The following is an 18,091-nucleotide window of genomic DNA, read 5'->3' on the forward strand; positions in this document are numbered from 1 at the left end:
TGTTGTTCCCTTGTCCCTGGGTTTGTTAACACCTCTTCCCTTCCCCCCACCTCCTCCTCTCCCATGTCCCCCCGGAACTGTCAGTCCTGTTGTTTTCTCCTCCAGATTGTTCATCTAGCCTGTCCTATCCTTTAACTGGAATTTAAGGACCAGTTTTTATCAGCCTGAGATAGAAGACACCTTGGGCCATGGTCAGCAGTCTTTGAACTATTCAGTGTTCGTTTTACTGAGAGTTTTCACTTTGGCAGATGACGGGGCCAGGGGGCGGGCGGGGAATGTCAGGATCTGAGGCCCCTCCCTCACCCCCATGGGCAGGCTGATTGATGGTCCCCACCTGAGACCCCAGGACCCCACCATCTCTCCTTCTCCCTTTCCGCAGATGGACGTGTACTGCTTCCTCTTCACGGACCTGCTCTTGGTGACCAAGGCGGTGAAGAAGGCTGAGAGGACCAAGGTCATCAGGCCACCACTGCTAGTGGACAGGGTTGTGTGTCGGGAGCTGCGGGACCCTGGTGAGGAGCCCCAGCCCCCAGCTCCTGAGTCGAGGCTGGTGGGGAAGGAGCTGTGGTCTTGACTGCTCTGCGGCTCTCCCACCAGGGTCCTTCCTCCTCATCCACCTGAATGAGTTCCACAGCGCCGTGGGGGCCTACACCTTCCAGGCCAGTGGCCAGGCCTTATGCCGCAGTTGGGTTGACGCCATTTTCAATGCCCAGGTGAGGGCAGAGTGGTGTGCGGGTGCCTGGGGCAGACAGGGCCTTTCTGGTGGGGGCTGCTGCTCACAGCCCATCTGCCCCTGTGCGCCTCCTGCCTGACCTGCAGAACCAGCTGCAGCAGCTGCGCTCACAGGAGTCCCCAGGCAGCCAACAGCCCCTGCAGAGCCTGGAGGAGGAGGAGGATGAGCAGGAGGAGGAGGAAGAGGAGGAGGAGGATGGGGAGAGCAGCACATCGGCAGCCAGCTCCCCAACCATTCTACGCAAAAGCAGTGATAGCCTGGACTCTCAGCACTGGTACGCTTGCCCAACGCCATTCAGCAGAGCAGGCCTTCCACTTCCAAAGCCATGGACTTCGGCCAGGGCCTGCCCACGCCTCCTTCCTCTGAAGAGCATTGTGCTGTGAAGTCACTAGGCACAGTGTGCCTACACTCTGTCTCTGGTCAGGGTCTAGGAGGGGAGAGTGAACTGTTTCCATCCTAGGCAAGTCACTGGTAGGTACCAGTGCTAGGTTGAAGCTTTAGACTGTGCTGTGATCCACAGTTGATGTCTGTTAAGGGCACAGATGCTAGGCTACTGGTACATGTGCTATAGGCTTGTATCTCCAAGCCTTGAGCTCCAGAGGGGGAGGCTGTAAGCCTCTGGGTGTTGCTGGCCCGGGGCTGCCTCAGGCAGTGGGGTTCCCATTGGCAGGGCTGATGCTCTCCTCTGGTCCCCACAGTGCCTCAGATGGCTCCACAGAGACCCTGGCCATGGTGGTGGTAGAGCCGGGGGAGACGCTGTCCTCGCCTGAGTTTGAAGGCGGCCCCTTCAGCTCCCAGTCAGATGAGACCTCCCTCAGCACCACAACCTCCTCCATCACTCCCACCAGCGAGCTGCTGCCCCTGGGCCCCGTGGATGGCCGGTCCTGTTCCATGGACTCTGCCTACGGCACCCTCTCGCCCACCTCCGTACAAGACTTTGTGGCCCCAGCCCCTGTGGCGGAGCCAGTGCCCCGGTCCCCAGAGTTGCCTCAAGTGCCCTCGCCTCCACCCTCACCCCGTCTTCGCCGCCGTCGCACCCCTGTCCAGCTGCTGCCCTGCTTGCCCCACTTGCTCAAGTCCAAGTCGGAGGCAAGCCTCCTCCAGCTGCTGTCAGGGAATGCCAGGCTCGGAGCACCGCCAGCACCTAGCCGCAGCCGCTCGGAGCTCTGCCTGGCTGCTACCACTCCCCGAGTTAGGACTCAGGGCCCGCCTCGGGAAGCTCGGCCCCGCTGGGACTGCCAAGAAGCACCCAGCCCTGGCAGTGGCCCTGAGCTGTCAGAGTCTGAGGATGGAGCCAGCGGCCCAGCTGGGGAGCCCACAGACCCTACCAAGAGGCAGTGCAGGGAGCTGCCCTTAGGGTCCTTGTCCAGGGTCCAGCCTGAGTCCCCCCCAAGCATCTCTGCCCAGCACAGAAAGCTGACCTTGGCCCAGCTCTATCGAATCAGGACCACCCTGCTTCTCAACTCCACGCTTACTGCTTCGTGAGTAACCTCAAGGGGGTGTGGGGAGTGGTGGGTGGGGGCAGCATGCTGACATTTCTGGAGACAGCAATTGCAACAGTGAGTGGGTAGGGCTACCCAGTCACAATGAGGGTGGTGATGGGCTGTGGGAGCTAGAGACCTGTCCTAGGGCCTGGCTGGGGGTGGCTCTGGTTGGCAGTGGCACTCGGCCTGAGGGTTCCAGTGGGCAGGAGAGGGTGGCCAGGGCCCTGCATTGTAGCATATGTCAAGGAAGCACTGTCTGCCCTTCTCCCCTGCAGGGAGGTATGAGCAGAGGGAGGCTCCCAAGCGTGCCACTGCCCAAGGGAGAGCAGGCAGCATGCCTCGAGGGTGCCGCTGACTGCCCCAGCCCCTGCCTCTGGGCAGGGAATGTGGGCATTCCTGTCGCCATGGGGCCAATTTGCACTTTGTCAGACTGTCTGGATGGAATTGGGGGATGCCCAGGCCGCAGAACCATGCCCCCTATACCCCCCCCACTGCCACCGCCCTCACTAACCTGACCTGGGTCTGCCCAGCCCGGGGTCCCTTGCCCCCTCCTGGATGTTTCCAGCTGTGCACCCTGGGCTAGACTCCAGGGCTTGGGATCCAGGCTTCCCTCCCCCATCTTTTACCCCCAACTGGACTGGACCTTCCCCTGTCCCCACCCTCCCCAGCCCTGCTGGCCTCACAGGCCTTGGGGCGGGCTCCGTGTAAAGGTGCATATTTATTGAGCTTTCAGTTCTTTTATAAAAATATGTATATACTCCATTGGAAAGCGTGTTTTACTTCCAGAATCGGCTCCCTTCCCCGCTCAGGTGGGCGTAAAATCAAGGGTGGTTCCTGCCCTGTCCTGTGCCACTCCTCTCCCCACAATGGCACAGGCCTTGCAGAGGTGGTGGGAAGTAGAGGGCAGGGCCTCCAGGACCAACGCCAGGGTCAGGCCGCTTCCCCTACCCTGGCCCCCAGGACATGCTCAGCACCCTCCATGAGGACTCCGAGTCCTTGACCTGAGCCTGGCCCCAGGGGCTGGGGCCATGGGGCTCCAACCTTGGTGAGGGAGCAACTAAGAATCCAGCCCTTGCCTTCCAGTGGAGGGGAGCCCCTGCATTCATGCCCCCACAAGTCCTTCGGGAAGGTAGCTCCTTTCCTTGGGGCCGTTCAGGCACTATAGGCAGACCCCCCTCTCCATGCTGGGGCTACCAAGGCCAGAGAGGGGGATCACTTGTCCTAGGCAGGGACTAGAACCCTCCCTGTGGGGGCCGGGATCTGCCAGGTCCTATTTGTGCCCTTACCCCAAGTGATGTACCCCAGTGGTGGTTCGCGTTGGGGAGCTCTGGGGAATGGGTGTGCCCCGCCCTGGCCACCACCCTGAGGCGGGCTCTCATGGGGCGGGCCCTGCCACTGGCGCGCAGCTGGCAGGCGGTACAGGGAGCCTGCCGAGCATGCTGTCAGAGGGCCAAGCGTGGAGCATGGAGCGGTGGCCTAGGTGCTGGGCGGTGACCGGGGTGAGTGGGGCGTGGGATCTGGCATAGCCTGGAGTCCTTCCTGGGCACTAGTCGCGGGCAGCAAAGGAAGGGGCCCCCTGCGGAAAGGCTTTCTCCTAGCCTGCTGGGGCTAAGCTGGCTCCCCCTCCCCCCCTCCCCTCCGACCTACTTAGAAACTTCAGCCTGGGCAGGGCCTTCCGCTGGGAGGAAATACACTCCTGGGGGCCAGAGGAGTCTGGGGGCCCAGGCAGAGAAGCATCAGTGCCCTCTCCTCATTAAAAACTCCAGTGGGAGCCACCTCAGTTCCTGCCCTGGGGACAACTCATGAGAAGGGCTGCCGGGAACCCCCACCTCTGGAAGCCTGTTCTGTGCAGGGACCAGAAAGTAGTGACCTCGCCTAGGGCCACCCTTTCTGAGAAGGGGCTGCTCTGGGGACATATCTTGGGGTCTCCAGAGGGGGGAAGGTCAGTGGGGTGGCCACGTGAAGGCAGCCCCTCTGGAGTCGGCAGCCCCCCTTCCCAGGCGCTGCTCCTGATGCTTCTGGGAGCACAGGGCCAGGCCACCAGGCCCGGCCTGTGTCACTGTGATGACACGGAATCGCAGAAGAAGATTGGCCTGTTCTGTTGCAGGGGTTGCCCAGCCGGTGAGTGGCCCCCAGGTGGGGTGGGAGGTCAGATGTGGGGCGGGGGCAGGCTGGGAGAGGGAAGTGGTGGGCAGTCTGGGGTTGCTAGGCTTTGACTTCCTGGCCCTTCTGGGTTCCACAGGGCACTACCTGGAGTCCCTCTGCACAGAGCCCTGTGGGGCTGCCACCTGCCTCCCATGCCCACAGGGCAGCTTCTTGGCCAGGGAGAACCATCATTCAACCCACTGTGCCCGCTGCCAGGCCTGCGATGAGCAGGGTGAGGGGTTGTCTCCTGCTTTGGGGATGGGGGTGATGAAAGAGGATGGGTTATGGGTCTTTCTGAAGGAAGCTGCTGCGGGGCCCTACAAATCCCCCCTCCTGGCCCGCAGGCCCCTGTGCTGGTCCCCTTTAGGGGACACCCAGTCTCTCTTGTGGCTCTATCCTGATTTCCATTTTCAGGGCTTTCTGCCCGGCGGCCTCTCCCCGGGGAGTCTCAGCTCTGACCATCTCAGTATCCCCATCTCCCTGCGGCCCCACCAGCCTTTCAGGTTGCCCTAGAGAACTGCTCGGCACTGGCAGACACCCGCTGTGGCTGTGCACAGGGCTGGTCAGCCGAGTGCTCCATCACGGACTGCAGGGCCGGCTCGCCCTTCCAGTGCCGGCCCTGCTTGAATTGCAGGACCCTGAACCGCTACAACCCCATGCTCTGTGAGTACCCCCACTCCCACTTCTTGCCTCGACTCACCTTGCCTCCACCTCACCCATCCTGACCATCCTGTGTCCTGGACTGTAGGTTCTAGCAGAGACGCTGACTGTGGGACTTGCTTACCTGGCTTCTATGAACACGCTGACCACTGCGAAGCCTGCCCCACGTAACTTCCTGCCCTCTCTGGACCGGGGAGCAGGGAGGCTGGGAGCAGGGTGGGGGACACCGAGGTGGGGCTGCTGTTTTGGAAATGGAGGAGCCTCAGAGTGAGAGGCACAGATGAGGGGGCCCACCTGCACGGTGGATGGGCCCCATCTGAAGCAAATACAGGGGGAGAAGGTAATCTGGTTGGCTTTAAACCAGATCTGCAACCCCCCATTGTCGCTCTGCCAGGAGTCCCCTAAATGAAATCCCTTGAGTGAGCCTTCCAACCCTGCACTAAAAGATGGGGTTTGTGTCACATGTAAGGAGAGTCACCTTGACTTGGGCCATCTTGGGACTTCACCTTTAACCTGTGGCTTCTCTGTTTGAGGTAGCAGAATATTTGTTGGCTTCCCACAGTGCTAGGACCTACCTTTTCCAGACATTGTTCTAGGGGACAAAGGAACAAACTAGGTGAAATGGCTGTCTTTCTGACGTTGACATTCTCCTGGACCTCAATCCGGTCTAGAAGAATCTCAGTAAATGCTGGTCGTTGCTATTGTTATTAGGGACACAGGTGACATTAAGCAGTACTTCTGGAACATTCGTGGGTAAAGTGAGGCTCTCAGGGCAGAGGCTTGGGGGAGGAAGGCCATCTTGCAAAGGGTATGTTGGGCAGCCTTACAGAGTCCCTGCTAAGGTATGCCCTCTATGCGCATGCGGCCCCCTCCCCTTGCAGGAGCACCCTGGGGAGCTGTCCTGAGCCCTGTGCTGCTGTCTGTGGCTGGAGGCAGAGTAGGTGGTTTGCTGGGAAAGGAGGAGGGCTGGGATGGGCCAAGGGGGTTCAGGGGTGGTGGCCAGCCAGTAGTCACCCACCAGCTGCCCTGTCAGTGTTCTGGGTCCAGGTGCTCCTGGCAGGCCTAGTGATTCCACTGCTGCTGGGTGCCATGCTGACCTACACGTTCCGCCACTGCCAGCCTTGCAAGCCCATGAGTCCTGGTGAGCACACAACTCATGTTCCTGGGGACCTGGGGTTGGTGTGGGCGGCCTAGAACCCACTCCGTCCTGATACAGGATGGGAACTGAGGCAGGGAGTATGGGGTACCAAGGAACGCAGACGCTGACCAGCCCCTCTCTCTTTCTCAGTGGAGGAAGCTGGGATGGAAGCCCTAAACCCCCCGCAGGTAAGCGCCTCTTAACATGCTGGGGAAATGTGTAGGCAGACATCCGGGCCTCCACCTCTGGGGTAGGGACACTGGGCCACCTTAGAAGTCGGGCCTCCAGGTAGTTTCACCGTGACTGGCACACCTGGCTGCTTTTCAGCTGCTCTGGAGTTAGCCCCTCGACCCTGGCAACCCCATGGCAATGGGGTAAGGCTGTTGTGATTCACAGATTAGTCAAAGGCTGATTTTGGAAGTAGCTCACCAGGGCTTTCTTCCTAGTCTGCAGGCTCCTTTGAAACCTGTTCAGCATCATAGCAACACACAAGCCTCTACTGACAGAGGCTGATACAGGAAGCCCTAAGGATGAGTAAGAGCCGAGAATCCATAAACAAGGCCAGTGCAGTCCTCCCCACCAGAGGCAACAGCCACTGGTGCATAACGCATACAGGAACGAATGGCCAACGGGTAGCCAACGGGCCCGAGTACCATGATGGAGAGGAGGGTCACGCAAAGTTGGCTCTGGAGGTCGAAGCAGGGGACCAGGGGGGTTCAGGCAGGAAATGGCTGTTCTGGTGGTAGAAACCAGAGGCAGGAGAGCTTGGCCCACCAGGGAGGCAGGTGGGGGTGGGGGAGTCTGCTTTGCAGACTGGGTAAGGGTCTGTTCACAACTGCCCAGCGACCCCATGAAAGGGGTCGTCATATTAGACAGGGCTGACTTGGAGGCCCTCTTGGCTTCCAGGCCCCCTATCCCTCATCCCCAGATGGCACCCACACTCTTCTGGCCCCGTGTAGCAACAGTGAGAAGGTTCACACTATCCAGTTGTTAGGCAACGGCATGGCCCCTGGCTTCCCCCACACTCAGGAGGTTTCCTGCCCAGAGCTGCCGTGGTCCTGGGACCAGCTGCCCAGCCGGGCCCTTGGTAAGTTAGCCCAATGGACCGAGGCCAGGTTCCCCACTCAGGTGGGAAGTTGTTTCCCAGCCATGACCGTGCACTCCGGTCCCTAATGGGTCGAGGCCCGTGCTCGGCGCACATTCCCATTGGCTCACTCTGACCCGCCCAGGCCCGTCTCTTACACCAGCGGTCCCTGCAGCGCTCCCCGCAGCACCCCTGGCAGGCTCTGCAGCAGCCATGCTCCAGCCGGGCCCACAACTGTACGATGTCATGGACGCCGTGCCTGCGCGGCGCTGGAAGGAGTTCGTGCGCACGCTGGGCCTGCAGGAGGCGGAAATCGAGGCCGTGGAAGTGGAGATCGGCCGCTTCCGTGACCAGCAGTACGAGATGCTGAAACGCTGGCGTCAGCAGCAGCCGGCGGGCTTGGGTGCCGTGTACGCGGCCCTGGAGCGCATGGGGCTGGATGGCTGCGTGGAGGACCTGCGCAGCCGCCTGCAGCGTGGCTCTTGACGCTGATCCCACCCGCCCCCGCGGGTGGCCCTGGGAGAAGCCCTAAGTACGGTTACTTATCCGTGTAGACATTTTATGTCACTTATTAAGCCCCTGGCACGGCCCTGCGTAGCAGCGCCCACTAGCCTTGTCACTGCTCACTCCAGGGTTCTGGTTCAGGAGGAGCAGCATTGATGAATGTCGGAGGGGTCGGGTCTGAGGGCTAGCCCAGGAAGGCCTTGATATTAAATATCTGAAGATCTGCCACTGCTTGCTGTTTCCGCGGGACTGGGCAAGTTTCCTAGAGGCTGCCATCGGGGCGGTGCCAATGAGCACATTCGCACCCCATTCTCTTGCTTCCGGGGATTTTTTTCCTCATGGACTTTTAAAATCCCCACCTAGTGCCCGTGGCAAGGCTGCGCCTGAGGAAGGGGTACCCAGGGACAATCTCAGAGTGGCAACTCCTTCCCCCAGCCCTTTTCAAGATGAATGGACAGTTGTCAGCCAGGTTTACAGGGTCTCCACCACCCCCTCCCCTTTTTGCCTGGCAGCCTCTCAGGTATCTGTCATATTGATGTTGGCTCAGAATGTCATTTCTCACCTCTTTGGTGGCCCTTTTGTCCCCAACCCCATGGCTGCGTGTCTCCATGCTTGAGGGAGGACAGGGCACACACTGGGCTAGTAGAACTGTTCGGTGGCATCCTCTGTCAGGTGGCGCCCAGGACCGGAGTCCTACCTGCCACCTTGTAGCTATACCTCTGCCAAGGTGAGGTCTCAGGGCCATGTGAGGCCTAGCCCTGAAGTCCCTCCTACTCGGGAGGGACTTAGCCTGGGAGAGACAGAGGTAGCCCCCACTGAAGGCGAGTGAGTCCGCGGGAGGCCCAGAGGCGCAGAGAGCTTTAATGAGGGGCTGGGGCACGGGGAGGGGAGAACGGCAGCAAATGGAGACAGTCCAGAGGCCCTAGTCTCCACGGGTCTGTACGCAAGGGTTCTGGCTGGGCCCAGGCGGGCCGGGGGCAGAGATGGCCCCACATGGGTAGTCTTCGACCCATGGGCAGGCTGCAGTTTTCATCGTTTCTGGTAAACAAGTGACTGAGAGGAAACCCTCGTGGGGATGGGAAATGAGGCTGGGCTGCAGATCTGGGTCAGGGAGGGAGGGAGGAAAGCCCCGTCCCCAAACCCCAGTGCTGGCCTCTGCAGGATGCCCCTGCGACTCAGTTTCCAGGGTGTGGGGGAGGGGGCTGCAGGCGCGAGCCCCGCAGGAGAACAAAGTCACCACCCACGGGTTGAGAGAGCTCTGTGCATTGACATTCGACAAATATGCAAGTGTATGTAAATCGGCATGCAAATAAGCAGCATCTTTTTTCACTTCAACAGCTTGGGTACTTTTCCTGAGCGTCGGCTGGCTGCTGCGGTGGCGCGGTGGCGGGCGGGGCGGTGGGGCGCCCCAGCGTCATCCACGGCTGGGATGCTGAAGGTGGGGAAAGAGGAGATGGGGGGAGGGTCTAGTGCGGCAGGGGAGGCGACGCTGCTCCCAGCTCTTCTGCCGAGCTGGGACTGGAGTCACCGAGCTCATAGACTGCGGAGAGGAGGCCATGAAGCCTAGTACTTAGCGATGTCTCCCTTCTTCAGGATGATCTGTCGCTGCCAGGGCGCCAGCTTGGTCTCATCATAGCCCAGTGTCCGCAGCTTCTCCGACTGCTCTTTTTCTCGCTGCAGCTCCTCCTGCTTCTGTCGCTCCTCCTCTTTTCTGGGGGTGGGGCGGGGCAGAAGCACAGTGAAACCTCAGGCAGGCACTGGACCCAGCGTGGACAGAAGGCTGAGAGGCACCGGGCCCAGGGTCACCTTAGATCGGCAAGGAGTGGGCTACGCACGACAGAGGGGCTAAGTAATGGAGGGCAGGTGATGAGCTCTTGGGGCAAACCCCTTGCCATGGGGTCAACTCCAAGTCATAGCCCAATGGCTGGAGGCAGGGAGACTTGACTGGGGCAGAGGTCAGTAAAGCACAGAGAGGTCATTAGAGCACACAGAAGCTGTTAAGTAGGAAGTCATGGGTGAGTTATTATGGGCTAGTGGCACTACTGAAAATAGGTGCTGGGTCATCCTGGGTCACTAAGGGATGAAAGAGGGGCTGCAGCCAGCAAAGACCAAGGTTATCCTACCAGGACTTGAGTTGCCGCAGCAGGACCATCTGGATTTGGGGAATGGGGTGGGCTACTGGGGGGCGGAGGGATCACATTATCGGGGAGATGGGAGGTGTGTAACTGGGGCCAAGCTTATTAGAAACCTTGGATAGGAGCACTGTTGACAAGTCAGGAGCCCTGGTGACATAGTGGGTTAAGCATTGGGCTGCTCAAGATTGGTGGTTCAAACCCACCAGCCACTCCAATGGAGCAAGATGAGGCAGTCTGCTTCTGTAAAAATCTGTAGCCTCAGAGACTCTGGGGCAGCTCTACCCTGTCCCAAAGGTTCACTATGAGTCAGAATCTATTCAAAAGCAGTGGCCTCTGGAGGGATTTTTTTTGGGTGGGTGAGGGGCGGTTAGAGTTCTTAGCTGGCTAAAATGGTTAAGTGCTAAATGCTCAACTATGGAGAGTTCCAACTTCTCCAAAGGCACCTCGGAAGACAGGCACGGTGACTTGCTTCCAAAGGGGACTGTCCTGGAAAGCCCTCCCGTTCTACTCTGCACACCCCAAACCCCAATGATTCAGAATGGACTGCAGTTGGTTTCCTGGACGGGGTCACTGCCTGCCACGTGTGGTTCTTGAGCACTTGAAGTTTGGCTGCTCTAAATCGGGATGTGTTACAAGTGTTAAAGGAGTCCTGGTGGCCTAGTGTTGTGAATTATGCAGTGAGCTGCTAACCACAAAGTCAGCGGTTTGAACCAGTCATTTCATGGGAGAAAAATAAGGCTGTTTACTTCCATAAAGATATAGAGTCTCAGAAACCCACAGGGGCAGTTCTACCCTGTCCTATAGGGTAGGTTCGCTTGGAGTCAGAATCGACTCAGTAGCTGTGAGCTAAGTGTTAAATACACAAGCTATTTCAAAGCCTTTTTAAAAAAGACACAAGAAGCACCCCAATAACTTTTTATATGGGCTATATGTTGAAATACTATGTTAGATAAACTGTACTACATAAAATATAATTAAATTCACCTATTTCTGTGTATATATATTTGTGTGGCTACTAAAAAGCCTTCAGTGACGGGTGGCTTGCATTATCTTTCTGCCGGACAGCACGAGGGGCCAGGTGTGGAAGGTCATTGCTACTAGGACTAGTGGAGATGGGAGTGGATATTGGGAACAAGGCTGTTGGGATATAGTCAACCCCAAAACCAAACCCACTGCCATCGAGCCACTTCTGATTCATAGCCACCCTGCAGAGCTAGGTTTCCAGGCTGTGAATATTTATGATAGAGCAGATAGTCTCCTCTTTCTCCCTCCTTGCAGGGGCTAGTGGGTGTGAGACGCCAGTCTTTCATAGCAGTCCAAAGCTTACCTGCCACGGCCACCAGAGCTCCTTTTACTAGGGCATGGGGGCTCAATTATGGAAACAGGGGCAGGCTATTTGGGGAAAAGGGTCTGGTGGCATTATCAGGAACAGAGGTTGTGCTATATGACAGTGACCCAGATGGGGCTGGAATAGGGGTCAGAAGGGCAGACCTCTGTGGCTCACTCAGGAGGGGGGAAGACAGGTCACGCCCACTCACCGCTTCTGTTCCCTGGAAGGAAAGAGAGACAGCGTTAGTTGGGGTCACCAGGCTCCACTCCACCCCACACCCTCCAGACTTCTAGCTTACCTCTCCTCTTCCAGCTTCTTCCGCAGGAGGTCCCGCCTCCAGGCAGGCATGCTGGCCAATCGGGCCTCCTCTTCCTCCTCCTGAAATACAGCACAAGTCTCAGGGCCAGCACAGGCTGGAAGGGTGGGGAGTGGGAGAGGGGCACAGCCCATCAAAGGGAGGGGTGCCTGGAGGAGGTTGGGGGTGCAAAAGAGACCCTTCAGATGCTATTCGACAGGACATAGGGATGAAGTGTCTGGCTCCCTCAGAGGGGGTCAGGGTTGGACTCGGTGCAGGAAGGAGTAGAGGCTCTACAAGTTGGGATGATTGCCAGAGATGCTGAGCCTGATTCCCCACTGGGACGGGGGAAGGTGTGTCCGAGCCAGTCCTTCCGCCAGATGGAGTGGGCACCAACTCTGCAACTGTGGGGTGGTCCACCATGCGTACCTGACAGCAAAGGGCTTTATTACTCGGTGTTACAGAAGAGAGGGTCTGCACACAGCACAGCAAACAGAACACTGCACACATGCTCCCTCTTGACCTCAGCCAGGGGGCAGCCTCGAGCTCCAGTGAAAACCAGAGAGACTGCAGTGGCCCGCCCAAAGGGCCCTCAGTCCCTCACTCCTGGGGGCTTGCAATTTCTGCCAGGCTCCTTGCAGAGCCCAGCACGCCCTATGGCTGGCGATGGACAGCTTGCTCCGTGCCGTGTCCCACAACGCTCAACCAATGCCCCACATCTTCCCATGATGGGGCCTTAAAAGCTGGTGCAGCCTGGTCCTGGATGATTTGAGGACCATCTGCCCTGGACTCTCTTGCCGGCTTCTGGCTGAGTGTTGCCTGAGGGTGAATTCCGGGGTCCCCTGTTCAAATGTCAAACAGCTCTGCCTCCTTCTCCTTCCAGAAGGAGAAGCTGCGGTCAATGTAGCGGCAAATGTCCTCATTGCTGAACTCGCCCATGTCAGACACCAGCTCCAGGGGGTCTTCCGAGGGGACTTCTGAACTTGGCGAAGCCAACCGTGGGGGTGGGGGTGGGGGGGCTGGCGGGGGCGGGGCCTGAGGCTCAGGGGCTTTGGGCTGCCCATCCAGCCAGTCCTCTGTCTGAGCGGAAGCAGCTTCTTTTTCCGGCTCCCTCTCCTCCGCTTCCATCTCTTCCTCCTCTATTTCTTCTGCCTGGTTTTCCTTCTTTTCCGCCGCCTCCTCTTCCACCTCTGGATTCCAGGCTGACTCAGCTTCCGGGCCATCTCCGAAGAATCGGTGGCTGAGGTCGTCGAAGCCGTCGCTCCAGCTGCGCCTGCCGGCCTCCACCTCTTCGAGTACCACGCGGTGGAAGAGGCGGATGAGCTCCCACGGGTGGCTGCCCAGCCGGTCGAACATCTCGTAGCACAGCAGGTGGCGGAACTTGCGCTCCTCTCGACTTAAGCTCATCTCCAGCAGCTGGAAGTAGCCCAGCATGAAAAGGTCCAGCGTGAGGCTGTCGTAGCTCGGGGGCGCAGCGCAGTCCAGGGGCGGCAGGAAGTGCTCCGGCCAGTATAGGCCGTGGGCCAGGCCTGGGCCAAAGGGCGCGCATGCCTTCGCCCGCTGTCGCAGGTTCCGCCAGCGGCCCAGCAGCTTGTCCACGAGCTGCCGCTGCTTCAGCAGGTGCCGCAGCCGCCCGTCGGAGCCGTCCTCTGTGGGTGGCTGGGAGGCAGTCGCGGCCTCCGGGCCCGGGTCGGCTCCGGCAGCCAGCACTCGCGGCAGCAACCTGCGCAGGCGCGCATGGGTGTGCGGTGCGGGACCGCGGCAAGTCCACTTGCTCCAGTGCTCCAGGAAGAGGTAGACGATGCGCTCCTTGCGCAGGTCGATGTAGTCCTGGACGCCGCGCAGTTCCGTGGAGAGCGGTGGCCTCTGAGCCAGCTGATCGGGCTCCCGCCGCGCCGCCTGGCTGCTTGGCGCCGCGGCCGGGTCCTGCGCGCACCGGGCTTCCCCGACGGACGGCAGGTCGCGAGCAGTCGTGACATTGGGCCCGCCCGTGCCGGCTGCCATGTACTCCTCCTCCAGGATGGGCTCGCAGGCCGGGTCACCGGCGTGCAGCGAGAACTTGTGGCGCGGGCCGCCCGCAGGTGCCGAGCTTTGGGCGAGCTGCTCGTAGGTGGCTCGCAGGTGCTTCACGGAGACTCCACACTCGAGGATCTCACGCGCCACCGCGTCGCGGCACCAGCTGAGCGAGTGCGAGCGGCCCAGGCACTGCGGCCCGGGCCGCCAGGGCGCGTCCGGCAGCGGCGCCAGTGGCTGGCCGGTGTCGGCGGCCAGCAACTCCGTCAAGTGGGTGGGTCGGCCGCCCAGCGCGGCCAGCAGCGAGGCCATGCTCTTGAGAAGCGTGGAGATCTTGCAGCACCAGGCAGGTAAGCTGGCGGCGCGGCCGTGCATGCGGCGCGGGTCGACCGTGAAGCGCGGCGCCGCCAGCACCGCCGAAATGGGAAGCAACTGCTGCAGCTCCAGCTCCAGCTGCTCCAGGCGCGCCTCTAGCTTCTGCGCCTTGTGCAGCACTTGCAGGTTTTCTATTTGCTGCTCGATGCGGAGGATGTCGGCCTGGGTCATGAGCTCGCCGAAGGGCCCAAGGATGGCGTTGTGCGCACGGGAGTACCTCCAGCCCTCAGGGGGATAGCAGCATGGGCTGGCGGCCATCAGCTAAGCAGGGGGAAGACAAGAGAGGGGAGGGAGGCGCGTCTCCCTCTGGCCCGGCTCTGACTTCTGCAGGGTCGCCAGCGGCGCCCTTTTGCATGTACCCAGTGGTGTAATGGCTCTTCCGGGGTTGCGCTTGCCGGGATGGGCCAGGGCGGGCTGCGCCTGGCCGGCGGGCGACTACACTGAAGCAAGGCTTCGGCTCAGGTCACCGCTCCGGACGCTGGCCATAGTCCACTTGGGTCGCTGGTGGGGAGCACGGCCGTTGCTGGGCGCTTGCTGCGAGGCAGGGCAGGCGGGCAGGCATCGGGCTCTCCATGCCTGGCTTGGCTGCTCATTACACCACCAAGGGAACGTGCAAAAGGCATCGAAACCGGCATTCCCCCAGCCCAGCCCAAGGCCTGGTACTTCACTGGCTCCTGGCGGCCCAAATCATCCCTGCCCAATGCAGTAGGAAGCCCTGGAGCAAAGGGGGCGGTCCCACTTCACCCTCAAAGAGGCTACAGTTGTGGCATCCATTAGGATGTCCACCTCCCCTCAGCCCCTTAGGACAGTAACAATGCAAAGACTGGCTAGGCTTGGCAGGCACTTCGTAAGTTCTCCTTCATTCCTCAGTTTTCTCCACCTCTAGACTGCCACTCAAGAGCCAGGATTTTCTAGCCTGGGTGTGTGTGGTGGGGCGGGGACAGGAGTGTTGCCCCTCCTAAACTCAAGTCCTTTTTGCACCCTGTAATCCCAGTTCCACATACAAACAGGAGAGCATGCAATATCTCTGTTTAAAACCAAGATGGGGCGCTCCACTGCTCCAGGAGAAGAGTCCATTCTCCTTCAGATGGCTGGCCAGGCCTTGGTGACCTGACCCCTACTGACCTCTCCAGCGCAGCCCTCTCCCTCCCTCCATGAACAGCCCAGCAGGAACTACACCCATCCTGATTTCCAAGACTCCTCTCCTACCAGCTCTGCTCCCCCAATTCTTGCTCATCTTCCAAGTCCCCCTTGTCCCCTAACACTGCCCCCAGCCTGTGTAGGGTGGCCAGTTTAGCGATCCCCCGTCACAGGGCTGGCTGTGCTGTAAGAACCCCAGGACTCCCTCTCCTCCGGTCACCCTGTTTTTTCCCTCCTTTGTGGCACTTATCACTGTTGAGAGGGTGATGTGTATGCGTGTGTGTATGTGTGTGCGTCATTGCTGCTTGTTGGTTGACTCCTGAGCCACAGAGCAGGCCCAGTTCTAGTTGCCAAGGAATCCCAGAGCCTCAGCAGCATATGGCACTCAGCACATCCTGCAGATGAGAAAACGGAGACTGCTGGAGGCTCAGCAATCTGCAGTTGAAAGGCGAGTGCTGGGACAGCACCAGGCCCATTTGTTAGAGACCAAAACCCTCTTAGCTGTTCACTGTGGTTCTTGGGCTGGTAGTAGCAGAGTCACCCAGAGCTTGTTAGCAAATGCAGAGTCTTAGCCTCAACCCCAACCTCTTAGAATTAAAAGGAGCATTTCAACCAGATCTCAGACCATTTGAAGGTTCATTAGAATTTGATAAACACTGCCACCTGGGGGTGGGGGTGCACACTAGGAATAGCTACCCTAGGGGGCAAGGAGGGGGCGTTTCTATTCCTTAGTGCCACAGGGTCCAACTCATAGTGACCCCTGTAAGACAGGTTATAACTACCCCCGTGTGTTTACAGACTAACTGTTAAGCAGAGTAGAAAGCCTCTTTCTAAGGAGCTGCTGGTGGTTTCAAACTGCAGGCCTTAGGGTTAGCATTCAAATGTGTAACCCACTATGCCACCAACGTAATGGGTACTGCCAGGGGCTGAAAGGCCTGGTTGAAGGGGCAGGAAGACCTGGGAAAGGCAGGGAAGCAGGGAGAGACAGACCCCAGCCCCACCCTACCCTACCCCGCCCCGCCCCGCCCACCTTCCGCTTTTGCTCTTCCTCCTCCTGCATCTTCAGTTGCAGCTTGCGCACCATCACCTGGCGCTTCCACTCCGGAATAGGCCGGCCCTGCTCGTCGTGAGTGGGGATGAGCGCCTCCACGTCTAGCTGCACGCCCGGCGCCGGGGTGGTAGGTGGCGCGGGGGCCAGGCTGCCGTTGAGCAGCGGCTGGGGCCCAGCGGCCGGCGGGGTGGGGCTGCGGGCCCTCGATGGCGTGGACGACACCAGCGGCTGCGGCGCTTCGGGCTGGGGGGGAGAAGCGGCAAGGCTGAGGGCCCGCCGGGCTGACAAGGAGCCAGGGAGCCGGGGTGGGACGTGTGCCCGGTCCGCCTACCTGGGAGGCCTGGGGCCCACTGCCCGAGAACACGGTAGTCAGCCCCTTGCTCTGAGGCGTGGGCTTAAGGCTCTTGCCTGCCTTGATCTCAGCCAGCAGCTCCGAATTGTCGCCAGTCGGGGACATCATGTTGAAGGACTTGGTGCCTGCTCAGAGGCAGGAGAGAAAGCACTAGCTTGGGGGAGAGGCTGCATCCCTTCTCCTCCCCCCATGGCCTCTCCACGGCCCCTCTCAAAGCCAAGAAGGGGGCAGGGGAAGCTGGAGCAGCGCTCCAGATCCCGAGCCCAGCCAGTGACCCTCAGGGCTGCTGGAGGAGCCATAGTCTTGGCTCTGGCCCATAGTGGCCCCACCATCCACCTGAACTACTCACAGGGTGTGGGGCCCCCGCCTGGGGGCCCCAGGGAGTTCATGGTGGCCTTGGTAGACCCTGAAGGCTCTATCGAATGTCTCCTCCCAGCACACTGCCCAGCTCAAAAATACTACCTGTGACAGGCTCCTCGACCTTTGGCCAGGGTTCTCTGGCTCTGCCCGGCCAAGGGTGGAGTCTCCCTGTGGCCTTGCGTCAGCAAAGCCCAGCGACCCTTGGACTGAGTCACCTGGGGCCTGCATGGCCGTAGGATTCAGAAGACTGGAGTACCAGCCTCCAGCCTGGCCAGGCCCTGCCCTCCCCTCCCTTTCCCCCCTCCCCCCCCAGCACCCACCCACAGACAGACAAGAGCAGACACACAGGTTGCAAGCTCAGAGCACACTTAGGGCGCAGCGAGGCTCAGCTCTGGGGACCCTGGAAAGTGGCTTCCTGCCCAGGGATCTGGGAGGGGCGCAGCCAGGAAGAGAGGCCAGCAGATAACATGCAAAATGCCTGGCGAAGTTTGCATTTTTCAACCCCACCGGCTTGAGAGCCCCAAGGAAGGGGGCCAAGTCTGAGGGTGTTCAAAATGGCCACCCCCCACCCCTGATTTGTGGACCTTGGGCTACAGGGAAGGGAGAGGGAAGACCAACCCCATGGGTGTTGCAGGCTTTGGTGCTGGGGGTGCACAAGGGTGAGAAAGCAGATAAGGGTGCACCCCTGCCTGCTGCCCTTGGCTCTGCCCTTGACTCCCAGCGTTTCTGCTATACTGCTATACCCCCTCCCCGCCCCCGTGCTTTGCCTCCTCCCCCTACCCCCCCTGCCCCGCTCCTCCTCAGCCTCAGCAGAAAGCCTCAGCAGCCCGTCTACTCACTCTTCCTGTGCCTCAGGACTCTCACTTCTAGGGGATGGAGGGGAGAGAAGCCACAGGAAGGGGAGGGGGCTGAGGTGAGGCCAGAACACAGAGAGATGGCCCAGTCCCAGGGAGGCAGGAGGAGGGGGGAGGAGGAGCCTTCCAGGCTCATCACTCCCTGGCTTAGGCCTTTCCGAGGCTCCCACGGGGTGGAGAAGTGTCTGTAGGGGGAAGCTGCCCAATTCCCAGCTGTGTTGTGCCAAGGGGCCTGCCCCTCCTGCCCCCCACCCTCAATCTTGGCTGGTGTAAGGCTGGGAGAGGCTGTCTCTGGAGACAGCCTCTGGGTCTGCTGGGAGGGGCCTCTAGAGAAGACCTGAGTCTATTCTTCTCTTCATAGTAGCTGAAGGCTGCAGAGGGAGGGAGCTACGGGCATGGGCTTCGGCCTTTCTGGAAGCTCAGCTGGCTTTCTGTCCA

The 18,091-nt window shown here is 60.1% G+C and overlaps 3 protein-coding genes across 10 annotated transcripts in view; 2 read left to right on the forward strand and 1 right to left on the reverse strand.

The window, feature by feature from the left end:
• The window catches only part of PLEKHG5 (pleckstrin homology and RhoGEF domain containing G5), a 43,447-nt gene extending 40,461 nt beyond the window's left edge, over positions 1-2,986 (forward strand). For 5 of the 8 annotated variants that reach the window (XM_045299010.1, XM_045299008.1, XM_045299009.1 and 2 more), the window contains 5 exons: positions 380-512; positions 598-713; positions 820-1,007; positions 1,432-2,214; positions 2,493-2,986. In XM_045299010.1, coding sequence (XP_045154945.1) covers positions 380-512; positions 598-713; positions 820-1,007; positions 1,432-2,214; positions 2,493-2,502 — 1,230 coding nt within the window. In that variant the 3' untranslated portion in view covers positions 2,503-2,986. Of the gene's footprint in view, positions 1-379; positions 513-597; positions 714-819; positions 1,008-1,431; positions 2,219-2,492 lie in introns of those variants that run through there. The other 3 variants (XM_004705201.3, XM_045299007.1, XM_004705200.1) reach the window with 1 other exon arrangement.
• A 259-nt stretch (positions 2,987-3,245) lies between these two features.
• TNFRSF25 (TNF receptor superfamily member 25) lies at positions 3,246-7,959 on the forward strand. The gene is made up of 10 exons (XM_045299213.1): positions 3,246-3,262; positions 4,205-4,338; positions 4,460-4,594; positions 4,858-5,025; positions 5,111-5,189; positions 5,904-5,959; positions 6,056-6,163; positions 6,311-6,348; positions 7,067-7,247; positions 7,390-7,959. Exons 1-10 carry the CDS (start codon positions 3,246-3,248, stop codon positions 7,728-7,730), a joined length of 1,257 nt encoding a protein of 418 aa, XP_045155148.1. The 3' UTR covers positions 7,731-7,959.
• A 636-nt stretch (positions 7,960-8,595) lies between these two features.
• ESPN (espin) overlaps positions 8,596-18,091 on the reverse strand; it is a 34,609-nt gene continuing 25,113 nt past the window's right edge. Inside the window, exons 10-16 of the mRNA XM_045299214.1 lie at positions 17,418-17,442; positions 16,789-16,879; positions 16,419-16,564; positions 16,067-16,330; positions 11,512-11,591; positions 11,422-11,433; positions 8,596-9,459 (exon numbers count right to left, since the gene is read on the reverse strand). Coding sequence (XP_045155149.1) covers positions 9,312-9,459; positions 11,422-11,433; positions 11,512-11,591; positions 16,067-16,330; positions 16,419-16,564; positions 16,789-16,879; positions 17,418-17,442 — 766 coding nt within the window. The 3' untranslated portion in view covers positions 8,596-9,311. The remainder of the gene's footprint in view (positions 9,460-11,421; positions 11,434-11,511; positions 11,592-16,066; positions 16,331-16,418; positions 16,565-16,788; positions 16,880-17,417; positions 17,443-18,091) is intronic.

Source organism: Echinops telfairi, unplaced genomic scaffold, assembly GCF_000313985.2.
Source record: "Echinops telfairi isolate 266 unplaced genomic scaffold, ASM31398v2 ScPeMD7_7457;HRSCAF=8495, whole genome shotgun sequence".
Classification (NCBI taxonomy): domain Eukaryota; kingdom Metazoa; phylum Chordata; class Mammalia; order Afrosoricida; family Tenrecidae; genus Echinops; species Echinops telfairi.

Coding starts and splice junctions, on each gene's coding strand:
- TNFRSF25 (XM_045299213.1), top strand. Junction 4,339..4,459: donor TTGCAGGGGTTGCCCAGCCG/GTGAGTGGCCCC, acceptor TGGGTTCCACAG/GGCACTACCTGGAGTCCCTC. Junction 4,595..4,857: donor CCAGGCCTGCGATGAGCAGG/GTGAGGGGTTGT, acceptor CGGCCCCACCAG/CCTTTCAGGTTGCCCTAGAG.